The following is a 14,872-nucleotide window of genomic DNA, read 5'->3' as shown; positions in this document are numbered from 1 at the left end:
CTTTTTCTATCAATATATCTTTATATTTTATCAATCGCCACCCTCTATCTCTTTCTGTCCCCATCTCATATCCGATTAAGTCATACGTTGTAGTGATTCATATGCTTAATGGGAGCAACTTTTAGGAAGGGTTGGTTGGGGGTGGGGAAGGGGGTAGGCCCTTTTCAACATTATAAGTTGAAAACCTCGACATACAACCAAGACTTTGGAAAGATTTTTTGTTGGGGGTGAATTAGGGTTAGGTTTCATTGGACTAATTAATTAATGGGACGTATATATGAACGATAGGGGACGGAACCATTTATTTAGGACTATTTATTAGTAGTAGTGATTTAATATGTATTTAGAACCAAAATAGTAATTTTTGTTTTCTTTTTAAATGGAAAATGAACTTATGAACAATTTACATGGGTTTTACGTAACGTTTTTATTGATTTAACACTACATACTGGACACAATTACAAACAACAGCAAACTGGTTTATTGAGGGAAGACCAATATTGATTTATTACAATGATAATAATGGTAACATAACACATTACAGAAACTTCCGACAGATAAATAATTAAAATTAAAATTCAATTTTTGTTTTTAGGAATTTGAATTTCAGATAGTGGCATTTTCAATATCAAAAGTAAAGTAAGCTTTTCTGAAATACACACAGTAATTGTAAACATATGAAGCTAGTGGTGCGTTGTTTTTAAAAGACGTATGGACGTCATTTATCTCCTATAATGCTCATTATGGATGGTTTGCGTTGGATTAACGTATACAAATACCGTGACTGATATGATAAAAAATATCTTTGATATGAATCATTTCTTAGATATTTTATGTTGATGAAATTAGTGCTCAAATGTCTCCTCTTTTTTTTCTTCTCTCTTTTTCTCTTGGAAGGCGTTTTGAATTTTAATAATAGGGCCTTTCTACCTATCGTGCGATTTTTTTTTCTCAAGAAAAATCCATTATAATAACCGTTTATATACCATTTCAAGATCTTTATATACGAAAAATAATTATGCACTAGATAATTATTTTCTTCATGTTTCAGAGTGGAGTTTTCTTGTTAATTGAAACGTATCTAATAATGTGTTAACTTGATAAAGGCTTCATTTACAAGCACATGTTTTTTTTTTAGTGGCCCTGTCCAATAATGTACTCTGAATTAGTTTGTACTTGATTTTTCATTTAAATGATATCAAATAAATTTAATCGATTAAATAGAATTTTCTGCAAATGTTTCTCATGTCACAGTAGAATAGATGATTCCTTATTGTCTGGTCTTTCTCCTCATTTTTCAATGCTCATAGTGCTTCTAGGCTACAGTTGTGTTATCTGAAATAGAATTCGATCCAATCAATTGGATTAAAAGTATCAGTTATTTCTTATTTTTTATATTAGCAATATAAATCAAATTATGTATTTTTGATCTCATAATGATCGATTACTGTTATAGAGCATATTAACACGAGGACGAAGGCGTAATGTAATCCCAGTTAGCATAGGCCTATGTGGCAAATGGGAATATTCACCTGTATAAAAACAAGACAATATAAATATGCATGTAAGATCTAAAGGAGAGAATGATGAAGAAGAAGAAAGGGAAAGAATGTGGTAGGAATGGGGCAAAGAATTTAGAGTTAAGAGGTTGGAAAAAGTTCGAAAGACTGGAGGAAAAAATATTTACATGAATTATAAATGAAGGACACATTTCCTTTCTCACTTTACATTTAAATTAGGGGTCGGGAACAAACAATATCAACATTTGAATTAAAAAAATATTGGGGATATTGGCAGGTGATTTTATCATAAATGGTTTACTCCTCGATGCTAACTATTTAAAAAAAAAAGTTTACTGTATTATCTGTCGGTTTTTTATTATAATAACTTACACCTTTAAATTTGGATTACTAGATTTAGATTTGGGGTGTTATGGGGAAAAGAGGTAGGGGGAAGTGAGAAAGAGAGAGTTGGTACTCGTGTGGGCGTGTATGTGTGTGCAAATGAATGAGAAATTGCGACATTTTTTAGTTGTGCAATTTACTACTAAAAATTGATTTATAAAATAATGACATGATCAATAATATCGCTTATCTAGGAACGCTTACAAAAAATTGTTTTCCGACCATACTTCAGAAATATTCAAAGGAACAGAGTTTTTAAACCCTAAAAGTTATCATATTCTTATTAAATGACAGAAGATAACTTACCGTTCATAATTCATAATAGGCATAGATACTATAGGATAGTTGTTGAGTTCCAAGCTGGAATTTAAAAAAGTAGAGAAACATTGCTTACAGTATTAGATAACTAGAGATATCGCAATCTGTATTGCCGCGCACTGTGAATGTATCCCCCGCACTGTGAATGTATCCCCCGGCAGTGGCAGCGAATTTGTGTCATCTTTATGTTCGAAGGAGGGACAAAGATCCCCTATCCCCTCCCTGAAACAAAAGGATGACGTATAGATCGTGACTAGTGGCTCGGACCATTGTCACGACTAGGATCAGCATCACAGCAAAAGAAAACGTGTGTAGATTAGAGTATACTGCATCTCTGTAGAAAATTTGAAAGAAATTTGTCAAGAAATGTGGCAGTAAGAGCGCACGAAATACAGCCACCAAAATATGACCTTTGACCCTATAACAGACGGAACACAGGTGACAGCATCACCAAACACTAAAGATGCATAGATTGTACTAAGACACACCTCCATACAACATTTGAAGAAAAAAAAATCCAAATTAGACCGTGGGAGGGGGGGGGGGGGATGGCACAAGTTCAGACAGGGCGGCGCCAGGTTATTTTGTAAGGGGGGCTAATGGGCGTGCCACGCAGGGGGGGGGGGGGGGTGTCTGAGGTGATGTGCCCTCTCAGAAGATGACGATTTTTTTTTTTTAAATTGATGCTTAAATGGCTCGCTTTGGTGCATACTTTTTGCCGAATTAAAAAGAAAACAGTCTTTAGTTCAACTAACAAGAACGAGAACGCAGGGGGTATCTGTGGGGGATGTGCCCCCCTGAGAAATTGAAGTTTTTTTTTTATAAATTGATGAATACATGGCTCAATTTGGTGCATTCTTGTTGCCAAATTAAAAATAAAACAGTAGAACGACGGGGGTGTCTGAGGGGGGAGGGGAGCCCCCTCAGAAGTTGATTCTTTGTTGTTGAAATTGATGGATAGATGGCTTGATTTGGGGCATACTTTTTGCCAAATTAAAAAAAAAACAGTCTTAAGTTAAACTAACATGAACAAGAACGCAAGGTTGGGGGGGGGGGGGGGGTGGGTGGTAGATAGATGAATTTGTCGTATCCATTGAACAATCAGCCATAAGGTTTGGAAGATACAAGGGATTAATTAGATTTTTTTTTTAGTTGGTGATTTTCATCGTAAACCAATGTTTGAACTTCCGGTAATGTGAATGTAATATTAATGACGCTTCTATTAATAAAATCTAATCGCCTGATTTGGCTTGATTTATCTCAACACAGAGAGAAAGAGAGAAAGAAAAAAAGAAAAAAAAGAAGATTTTAACCCCAAATCATGGGGGGACATTTCACCACCTGAATATTTGTGGGGGGGGGGGGGACGTGTCCCACCGTCCCCCCCCCCCCCAGGATTGACGCCCATCACCAAGATACACCTTCGTTTAAAATTTGAACACAATCGCTTGGAAAATGCGGCCTATAGAGCGCACACAAACCATCCCCCAAAATATGGTCTTTTACCCTACAGAAGACGGAAAACTGGGGGCGGCATCACCAAAAGTTATAGGTGTATAGATTATCCCAAGATACACCTCCATAGAAAATTGGAAATAAATCCGTCAAGAAATGATGCGGTTAGACCCCACACTAGAGTGCGCACGAGCTATCTATCAAAATATGACCTTTGACCCTATAAAAGACGGAACACTGGAGGCAGCATCACTAAAATCTACAGGCGTTATGCCAAGATACACCTTAGTTCAAAATTTGAACAAAATCCTTGAAAAATGTGGCCTATAGAGCGCACACAAACCATTAACAAAAGTATAGCCTGTTAACCTATAAAAGACGGAACACTGGAGGCAGCATCACCAAGTGTAGATAAAACCAAGGAAATCCGTCAAGGAATGTGGCAGTTAGTGCGCGTCGTAACGCTGCTGAATTCAAAGTACCCACCGGCATCGAAATCAGTTGGAACGGAGATTTGCTTTTTGGGGGTCTTAAAGATACTATGTCCCTTTTGCAGCGAACATAAAATTCTTTAGAAATTTGCAGCACAATTCAAACGTTAGCAGTGTCCTAATATTCAAATTATGCAAGGAAACCTAAAAGTCGTCTTTTCTCACTTAAAGAGATTTTCAAGCCCACTTTTGTCAGGGAAGTTATAAATTAGTATTACCTTTCAAATAGGACAAAGTACCTTAAATGCTTAGGCGATTTGAGCCTGAGGATCTCCTCTTTTTCCATTCCTTGGTAGTTTCGAAATTAATTTCGTGTTTGAATTGTGAAAGTGTTTTATAAGTGAGAAAAATTTTCATCGAAATCAGTTGAAACGAGACTGACTGAGAAGCAAACTTACCATGATGGTATTCACAATGCTCTCCATAATATCCGCCTGGACAGAAACACGAAGATGAATTTCCATTGCTGTAACACGTCCCACCGTTCAGACAGGGTGCAAAACTACACGGGTCGCTCCCGTTTCCTATTTAAGAAAGTTGATCAAGAATTTCACTCTTATATTTTCTGAACAATGAAGAAAAGTCAACAGACGCTGAGGCACTCCATACAGATTTGCTTCACGTAGAATAAACAGTGTTCGTTAAGATCATGCATTTAAGGAGTACATGTATTTTTGTCTAAATGCATAGATGATTTGAGCATGAGGACCCCCTCTTTTTCCCTTTCTTTGGTAAATTCAAAATTGATTTCATGTTTGAATTGTGAAAATGTTCTAAAAGTGAGATAAATTTTCATTGAAATCGGTTAAATGGAATGTGAAGAGTACAGTTTAAGCAATATTTAATACTAATTTTGTCAAACCATGACAGAGAAGCAAACTAACCATGATGGTATTCACAATGCTCTCCATAATATCCGTCTGGACAGAAACACGAAGATGAATTTCCATTGCTGTAACACGTCCCACCGTTCAGACAGGGTGCAAAACTACACGGGTCGCTTCCGTTTCCTATTTAAGAAAGTTGATGAAGATTTTCATTCTTATATTTTCTGAGCAATGAGGAAAAGTCAACAGACGCTGAGGCACTTCATACAGATTTGCTTCAAGTAGAATAAACAGTGTTCGTTAAGATCATGCATTTAAGGAGTACATGTATTTTTGTCTAAAGGCTTAGATGATGTGAGCATGAGGATCCCCTCTTTTACCCTTCTTTGGTAAATTCAAAATTAATTTTATGTTTGAATTGTGAAAATGTTTTATAAGTGAGATAAATTTTCATCGAAATCAGTTGAAACGGAATTTGAAGAGTACCATTTCAGAAATATTCAATAATAAATTTTGAAACCATGGCTGAGAAGCAAACTTACTATGATAATATTCACAATACACTCCTATTTAAGACAGTTGATCAAGATTTTCATTCTTACATTTTCTGAGCAATGAGGAAACAGTCAACAGACGCTATGGCCTCCTATGCAGATTTGCTTTTTGGGGGGTCTTATAGATACTATATCCCTTTTGCAGAGAACATAAAATTCTTTTGAAATTTGCAAGACTTATGAATATGTCATGTATGTCCTATCTGTAAAATTCAAACGTTAGCAGTGTCCTTATATTCAAATTATGCAAGGAAACCTAATAGTCGTTATTTTCACACTTAAGACATTTTCAAGCCCCCTTTTTTCAGGGAAGTTCTAAATTAATATCATCTTTCAAATGCCGTGGGAATTCAACATTTTTATTTTGTTGGCCTGCAAATGGGACATAGTACCTTTAATGTTTAGGCGAGTTGAGCCTGACGATCTCCTCTTTTTCCCTTCTTTGGTAATTTTGAAATTAATTTCGTGTTTGAATTGTGAAATTGTTTTATAAGTGAGATAAATTTTCATCGAAGTCAGTTAAAACGGAATTTGAAGAGTACAGTTCAAGCAATATTTAATACTAATTTTGTCAAACCATGACTGAGAAGCAAACTTACCCTGATGGTATTCACAATGCTCTCCATAATATCCGTCTGGACAGATACACGAAGATGAATTTCCATTGCTGTAACACGTCCCACCGTTCAGACAGGGTGCAAAACTACACGGGTCGCTTCCGTTTCCTATTTAAGAAAGTTGATTAAGATTTTCACTCTAATATTTTCTGAACAATGAGGAAAAGTCAACAGACGCTGAGGCACTCCATACAGATTTGCTTCAAGTAGAATAAACAGTGTTCGTTACTTTCATGCTTCTAAGGAGTACATTTATTTTTGTCTAAATGCTTAGATGATTTTAGCATGAGGATCCCCTCTTTTTCCCTTCTTTGGTAATTTCGAAATTAATTTCGTGTTTGAATTGTGTAAATGTTTCAAAAGTAAGATAAATTTTCTTTGAAATCAGTTGAAACGGAATTTGAAGAGTACAGTTTCAGCAATATTCAATACTAAATTTGTCAAACCATGGGTGAAGAGCAAACTTACCATGATGATATTCACAATACTCTCCTATTCAAGACAGTCGATTAAGATTTTCATTCTCATATTTTCTGAGCAATGAGGAAACAGTCAACAGACGCTATGGCCTCCTGTGCAGATTTGCTTTTTGGGGGGTCTTAAAGATACTATGTCCCTTTTGCAGCGAACATCAAATTCTGTAGAAATTTGCAGGACTTATGAATATGTCATGTATGTCCTATCTGTAAAATTCAAACGTTAGCAGTGTCATATCATTCAGATTATGCAAGGAAACCAAATAGTCTTTATTTTCACACTTAAAGACATTTTCAAGCCCCCTTTTTTCAGGGAAGTTCTAAATTAGTATCATCTTCCAAATGCCGTGGGAGTTTAACATTTTTATTTTTTTGGCCTGCAAATGGGATATAGTAACTTTAATCTTAAGGCGAGTTGAGCCTGCGGATCTCCTTTTTTCCCTTCTTTGGTAAATTCAATATTAATTTCATGTTTGAATTGTAAAATTGTTTCAAAAGTGAGATAAATTTTCATTGAAACCAGTTGAAACGGAATTTGAAGAGAGCAGTTTCAGCAATATTTAATACTAAATTTGTCAAACCTTGACTGAGAAGCAAACTTACCATGATGGTATTCACAATGCTCTCCATAATATCCGTCTGGACAGAAACACGAAGATGAATTTCCATTGCTGTAACACGTCCCACCGTTCAGACAGGGTGCAAAACTACACGGGTCGCTCCCGTTTCCTATTTAAGAAAGTTGATTAAGATTTTCACTCTTATATTTTCTGAACAATGAGGAAAAGTCAACAGACGCTGAGGCACTCCATACAGATTTGCTTCACGTAGAATAAACAGTGTTCTTTAAGATCATGCTTTTAAGGAGAACATGTATTTTTGTCTAAATGCTTGAATGATTTGAGCATGAAGACCCCCTCTTTTTCCCTTCTTTGGTAATTTCGAAATTAATTCCGTGTTTGAATTGTAAAAATGTTTTATAAGTACAAGGGTCGCTCTCCTTTTCTGTATGAGGAATATATAACAGGGTATCAAGTACTTTTCTTTCCTCCATTTTAACTTAAACCTGTGTTAGGTTTGGATAATATTAATAAGATTAGGATATATATCAAAATATACGATTAGAAGCAAAGAACTGGTATTCCAGTCGTTGAGACACTTGAATGAAGATGCACAGGTCTTGGGTTCAAACCATACATGGCACTTTTGTCCCTGAGCAATATATTTTTCTTGAGAAAAAAAACACAACGTTGCTTTTCTTCATCCATGTGTTAAATAGGTGCCCAGCAGGATGCGAAAGTCATTGAGGTGCCTGGCTCGAATGCTCCTCCTCAGACGTATGCCTTATAATTATTTGGTTACATTCCGAAAATGAAGTGTCCCTTTTTTTGTAATGTGTACACACACACACACACGCACCAACATAACCACACACACACATGCATACAGGGTTATGGCGTCAACCGTGGACCAAGTTTAGTACTTGTGTGTGTGTGCGTAGGTAATCACCAGCAACCGCGGACCACTCCATAGAAAACTACATCAAACCGCGGACGTACCTCCTATGGGATGATCCAGGTAGCGAGCGCCTCTCCCGCGCAGTCAGAAGGGGGCGCTGTGACATTTCGCGATACACATCGGACTGATCCAGTCGATGTTGCCTACACGCTGTGACATCTAATATTCAAACACCCCCTACGTCGTAAATTTGATACGGCGGAACCGGTATTGCAACCGTGGACGGTCCCCCATTGCAGGTACGTCCGCGGTTTGAGGTAGTTTTCTATGGAGTGGTCCGCGGTTGCTGGCGTTTACCTACGTGAACACACAGACCGTCCTATACACCAAACGCACACACATAGTTATTTCATCTGAGTCTGTCTGGCCTAATCAGTTTCAACGTTCTAGCTACAAATAAGTGTAACCTTTCAGTTTTGAGCTAATGTATTGAAGGTTTGACGAAATGAATAAGTTACCTTGGCATCTCTCCCCAAAATATCCAGAAGGACAGGTACATGTGAACGTTCCCTCAACACTGTCACAGAATCCACCGTTCTGACAGGGTGTTGACTCGCAAGGATCTGTAGAAACACCAAAGTTAATAGGTTAAGCACATAATATCAGCAAGCACAGACTCTAATTTGTCACTAGAATACATTTCCATATCAAGCCTTCGGCTGCGCCTAACACAGCCAGTCTATGGCTGTGTCAGGGACAGCCAGCTAGGGTACAGATCATGTTAGGTGCAGTAGACCCTTTAGTCTGCAAGGGTTTACGCCTGCAAACTATATAATTTCAGCAGTTTTCATGTACACGATCAATCAAAAATCAACCTTCGCATACTTTCAACTCAGCCCTATAGCCAATCACATTTTGAATTGTCCGAACAATGCCATAATTTCAAAGATAGCCCAAACATTATTTCACAAGGCGTCATTTTGCTTGCGCTATAGGGACTTTTAGATTTGCACGTCGACATTTTGGACTGCTACGTGTACCATAAATGGATGTCACATGCCTTAAAAGGACGTCACACGTAGTAGTCCACTTTGTCGACGTGCAAATCTAAAAGTCCCTATTACCTACGCTAATTAAACCTTGGAAAGCATACAATTAATGCCCATACGTCATTATCATGACAATGTGTGCACTGTTATTAATCAATCGGTCATTGTTCATTTTGAAAAGCCGTACAACTCGTTGGCGCATGCCTAAATTGAGGCAGTTTACGCCTCGTATTTAAAGGTAAAGACCAGTTATGGTCATGCAATTGCATTGTGAAAGAAACGTTGTGGAATTGATCAGAAAAGGTTGATCATCTAGCATCTAGCATCTGCAAGGTTCTGGAATCATCAAAATGATAAGAAATTGGGCCCTTTCTTTGTAAAGTTATAAGCACTATACACAGAAAGATGTATATGGGACTACCCTATATCTCTCACAGACCATGAGAGAAACAAATTTACCAAATATATGAATTAGTAGGCGGTTTTCCGGCAAATTTTTTATCATCATGTATTAGTCAAAACATATTCTTTCACATGATTGGTAATGAGAGCTTCCATTTCATTTTTTGAAATTGGGGCGTTTCCAATACTGGTCTTTACCTTTAACGAGCTTTAAATTGAGAGAAGCGAGGTAGCCATGCTAAAGACCATAGTTAAATGTAATGCATAACATTTGATGTATAGTAATTCTTTGAAATGTTGATATCTTTGGATGCCCTGTGAATGTATTATAAGCACTGGGAATTGTAGCTCTTAAAACACTTCTGCTTTCTAGAAGTTTGAATTATCAACACTTGCCGGTGCTCCCGTTTAATTTCAAATATTTCAAATAGCGCCCAAGGCCATTCCATGGTAGCTGCAACCATGACAATCTCAGAATATGCAGTTACTGTGCAGTTCTGATATATAATTTCCAAACGACAATAGCAGAATAGCAAATCTTTCGATTGTAGTCATGTAACATTGGTTTAGAGCTAAAATAATATCAGTCTTGAGAGGGAGCTATACAACATAAAGAGTTTACTATTTACAATTTCCTCACTTTAGACTCGATTTCCACCGCGAAAACGCTCATTGAATGTTGTAAAATCGCATATGCTTACAATAATTATATTTATTTGAACCGAATTCATGACCCCATACCAAAACTTGGTATTTACCTTTTATAAGACAATGTCCTAGGAATTCTCTATAATTATAAAAAAAATAGTTGATCTATTAAGGCCTTTAGAGATTTAATTGCCCAAATACTTACCGGCACAGTGTGTTGCGTAGTCTGAGCAACAATCACCGGCTGTCTGGCAATAATTATCGCAATAGCAATTATAGCCACCCATGAAGCCGCAGTCACAGCACCCTTCGCACGACCCTGAAAATTAATAAAATTAAATTTATTCACCACTTGCCTTTAACAAAAATTATCATGCAATCAAAAAGAATACAATACATACATACATACAATAACACGGAAAATGTAGGAATTTATGAATTGGTTGAATCTTTAAAAGTTTAAGAAAAATTATATTAGGTAAAGATTATCTTAGACAAAACGCAAAGAAACAATAATTACGAACATAAATAGCGATTATTAATTTCCACAAAAATAATATTAAGATAATTATCTTTAAAAACAAGAGATAGATATGTTTAAGCAATTATTTCATTTGTTAAGATTCGGTGCATATGCTCGTATTTTTCCCGCTTTTAAACTAGTGGGAATATTTTGTATATAAATAATATGTGCAAAAATACTTTTTTAAGTGGTAGTAAGTAACCTATAACAAATTCCAGGCTGTATTTTAAGCATCATAAAGTTGACAAAAGTAGATTTCAATTAAATTAATTTTGTCACCAATCCATACAAAAATCCTTTGAACCAAATTATTTAAATTTTCAAAATTAGACCTTACACGAACCAAGGCCATGGAATCTGTACATATCTGTTAGTGGGGTATGGTGTGTAATCCCGTAGGATTTTTGTGCCAAAGTTGTTTTTTTGTTGTTGCTGTTTTGGCTTCAAAAGGGTTCCAATTGGCCAAAAATGATGGGGTTCAAATTTTCAGACCCCTCCTTCATTTCCTGGGGGTCCCTATTGGGCGCCAAAATGGTTTATATAACGTACAATAGGGAAATTTGGTGTCGTCGGGAAAATTTGAACCCCATTAATTTCTAATAGCTTGGATCCCAATGAATCCAGAAATGCAAAAAAAAAAAATTCAACTTTGGCACAAAAATCCTACGGGAGCTGATTCAGTGACATACCGTACCACACTATGTGCTTCATATGGAACACGACAACAAAATGATAAAAATGATAATTACAAGCATAAACAGCGGTTATTAGTTTCCACACAAATAATACTAAGAGAGTTATCTTTGAAAACACGAGATAGATAACTATGTTTAAGCCATTATGTATGTACGTATTTTTCCCGTTTTTAAACTAGTGGGGATATTTTGTATATAAATAATATGCGCAAAAATACTTCTTTAAAGGGTAGTAAGTAACCTATACAAAAATCCTTTGGACAAAATCATTTTAATTGTCAAAATTAGATCTTAGACGAACCAAGGCCATGAAATATATACAAATCTGTGCTTAATATGAAACACGTGAATACTATTGTGCATCGAACATTTGAGAAACGCCACTAATAATGCTGCTACTACTGACACTTATTAGTGTCTCCCACTCTCCGGCACAATACCATAGCTTCGTCTCCTGAAAGTGATGTCTACATTTATGAATTAAATAAGAACACTTACCCCTTTGAGCGGAGACTTGATGAGAAACGAGTCCAATGACGACCAAGCAAAGTACGAGACGAGAATCCATGACGGTCAAGTCTTCTTTCTTACGATGATATGAGAATATCAAATGCAAGGTCTATGTCTGTTCTGAAAGAGACGAAGACGACTTGTTTTCTGCTAAGTGGTGCCTTGGTATTTATACATTTTTAAGGTAATTTTGTCTCATTGTTTAGCAGCTGAGGCAACATTTGAGTTCGGATCGAAACGTTGATAGTGCATATGTATTGTCTTTCGTTAATTGTTAACTTATCGATTGTTCATATTAAACACATTTTCCTTAAGTGTAAATGTCAAAGAAAGTACAGCTGTAGAAATAGTTAATATTTGTTCATATTTTTTTTTAAGTTCTTGTAAGTTTGAAACGTCGGTTCCCATTGTCAGCACGTTTCATATTATGTTATGCTTGTTTTGTTTTTGAATCTTTCGCAGAGTATGATCACTGATCAATGGTACTGACTTGTATATAAATCACTTTCGATAAATGTATTGATCCTGATTTTGTTTCTAATTTACCTGTTACAAAGGAACTAAGATTAAACAAAAAGAAGAAGATAATTGTGAGAGAAATATGAAAAGGCATGTTCTGGATGGCGGACTTGAGGGGTCACTTTGAGCCGGAGTGAAAATATAAAATTCAAATATGTAATAGGCTTATAAGGTTTTATTGAAGTTAACGAAGAAAAGTTCGAAGGAAATCAGAAAAAGGAGAGAGTAGGAGAGAGATAACGATTGACTACGTTTTTTTTCTTCAACGTGTGCTTAACCTCTTTATAAAACTGTATGACAGGTAGGAGTTTAAAAAAGTGCGTCCTAAAGGCTTCATTTTGATGATGTTATTATTGAAACCATTTACTGGTCTGCAATTATGGTATAGCTCACACCGAGAAGGACTCGCGTTAAAAAACGACCCGACCAAACAAAAATTGGCTGTCTTTAATAACGTAAAGTGTAATACCCGTCGCATTTCGGTAATCTCAATACCACAGAGCTTAGTGAATACGCGCAGAAATTTCGTTGTGTGCAGTTGTACCCGACCAGACGCGATGACCCGATGATCCGACGTAAGCCAGAGTGATATCGCGTCCGGTCGGGTGGTCGCGCTATGAATAGTTCAAAATGCAGTTATGTTGATACTAAGCAAATTTGTACCTTGTGTCACATAATGCAACGCTAAACAAAAACAAAAACTTTGACCGAATTCATCAATCTTGGTATCAATTTTCACAAAATAAGATCCACCTTGCACTGGTTCCTTGAGTTAAACCCCATTTTACTGTTGGAAGAATTTCTTTTTTCCTTTTTCCTTCTTTTTTACGGGGCGGGGGGGGGGGGGGGGGGGTGGGACCGTGTTTTACACTGAATGGCCAAAGATCTGTCGATTTAAAAATCGATTTCAAGTCCGCTTGGTGGCGTGACTAATGTATATGTTTTGCCGCCCCAAAAATGATTTGAGTGTAAACTTACTAGTTCCTTTTAGTTATTATTTAATAATTGGCACTGGATAATAATAGCCGACTAATAAAGTAAACGTTTCGCTCGCTTTCGTGTGAGTCGGTCGATAAATGGGCTAAATTTCCAAAATGCATTTTTATGACAATGGTTGACTATTTCATGAAAAACAGAAATGGCAGCAGGTGTATCGGTTTTTCTCCAGACATGCTGGTAGTTTATTTTTCTTTGCACCTGCTAGCTATTAAGTGTTCTTTTCTTTTTCATATTGAAATAACGATCGTACTATTTGAGTTTAAACACCACCCCCGTGTAAGCAAACGTTGGGTCCTCGATATTGTTAGATTTGATTTAATGAAGTTTAGTTTGATGTTGTCCAGATGCGATTACTGAAAAGTTTGTCGAAACAGCCTCTAGGCTCGTTCTTTTCTTTTTCATATTGAAATAACGATCGTACTATTTGAGTTTAGACACCACCCCCGTGTTAGCAAACGTTGAGTCCTCGATATTGTTAGATTTAATTTTATGAAGTTTAGTTTTATGTTGGCCAGGTGCGATTACTGAGAAGTCTGTCGAAACAGCCTCTAGGCTCGTTCTTTTCTTTTTCATATTGAAATAACGATCGTAGGCCTACTATTTGAGTTTAAACACCACCCCCGTGTTAGCAAACGTTGGGTCCTCGATATTGTTAGATTTGATTTTATGAAGTTTAGTTTGATGTTGGCCAGGTGCGATTACTGAAAAAGTTTGTCGAAACAGCCTCTAGGCTCGTTCACATATGGCGTGGTAAACGGCCGGCAAAAACAAGATGCCGCGGATTCTTTCTTAAATGACAACTGTGCGGAACAAAGTTCCTGCGCGTATTCACTTAGCTCTGCGTATTATAGATACAGAAATATGACACGTATGACACTTTACTTCTTTATAGACCGCCGATTTTTGTTGCCGGTTCACACCTGGACGAGCCTTTGACGTGAACTACAGACCACAATGTGCAGACAAATAAATGGTCCAAATAATAACAATATCTAAGTGAAGCCTTTAAGACACACTTTTCTACTTCTACCTTTCATTCAGTTTCTTAAACAGATGGTTGAGCACACGTTGCCAAAACAATTAACACCCACGCAGTCAATCGTTATCCCTCTCTCTATCTCTCTCCTACTTATAAATCCCTTTGAACTTTTGTTTGTATACTTAAATAAAACTTGATAGGCCTATTATATGTTTTATTTTGATATTTTTACTCCAGCTCAACGTGACTCCTCTAGTCCGCTATCCAAAAGATGCCTTTTCATATTTCTCTGACAACATTTAAAAAAAAAAAAATCTAAGCTCCTCTACTTTTTTTTTCTTGATTTTTAAATCAGAATCAGAACATTTATCGGGATTAATTTAAAGTACCATTTACCAGTGATTTTACTCTTTAAAAGATTTTCGAAAAATCATTTTTAAAAAGATAA

At 36.5% G+C, this 14,872-nt stretch overlaps 1 protein-coding gene and 1 long non-coding RNA gene across 2 annotated transcripts; both read right to left on the bottom strand.

The window, feature by feature from the left end:
• Nucleotides 1-483: 483 nt before the first annotated feature.
• On the bottom strand, nucleotides 484-7,378 carry LOC115923513. Its single transcript, XR_004063940.1, has 6 exons — nucleotides 7,246-7,378; nucleotides 6,149-6,274; nucleotides 5,053-5,178; nucleotides 4,567-4,692; nucleotides 2,211-2,264; nucleotides 484-1,335 (listed from the first exon to the last, which is right to left on the bottom strand). It is a non-coding gene; the product is annotated as an uncharacterized LOC115923513 (long non-coding RNA).
• A 147-nt stretch (nucleotides 7,379-7,525) lies between these two features.
• LOC115923795 (neurogenic locus notch homolog protein 3-like) lies at nucleotides 7,526-12,084 on the bottom strand. The gene is made up of 4 exons (XM_030985119.1): nucleotides 11,916-12,084; nucleotides 10,405-10,518; nucleotides 8,619-8,723; nucleotides 7,526-7,647 (listed from the first exon to the last, which is right to left on the bottom strand). Exons 1-4 carry the CDS (start codon nucleotides 11,983-11,985, stop codon nucleotides 7,526-7,528), a joined length of 411 nt encoding a protein of 136 aa, XP_030840979.1. The 5' UTR covers nucleotides 11,986-12,084.
• Nucleotides 12,085-14,872: the final 2,788 nt, after the last annotated feature.

The sequence above is a fragment of the Strongylocentrotus purpuratus genome, unplaced genomic scaffold, assembly GCF_000002235.5.
Source record: "Strongylocentrotus purpuratus isolate Spur 01 unplaced genomic scaffold, Spur_5.0 spur5_scaffold_14, whole genome shotgun sequence".
NCBI lineage: Eukaryota > Metazoa > Echinodermata > Echinoidea > Camarodonta > Strongylocentrotidae > Strongylocentrotus > Strongylocentrotus purpuratus.
The sequence above is the reverse complement of the archived record's forward strand: the minus strand, read 5'-3'. Positions and strand labels throughout refer to the sequence as shown.

Coding starts and splice junctions, on each gene's coding strand:
- LOC115923795 (XM_030985119.1), bottom strand. CDS start 11,985: ATGGATTCTCGTCTCGTACTTTGCTTGGTCGTCATTGGACTCGTTTCT. Junction 10,519..11,915: donor TCAAGTCTCCGCTCAAAGGG/GTAAGTGTTCTT, acceptor ATTAATTTTCAG/GGTCGTGCGAAGGGTGCTGT. Junction 8,724..10,404: donor CTACGCAACACACTGTGCCG/GTAAGTATTTGG, acceptor GTGTTTCTACAG/ATCCTTGCGAGTCAACACCC.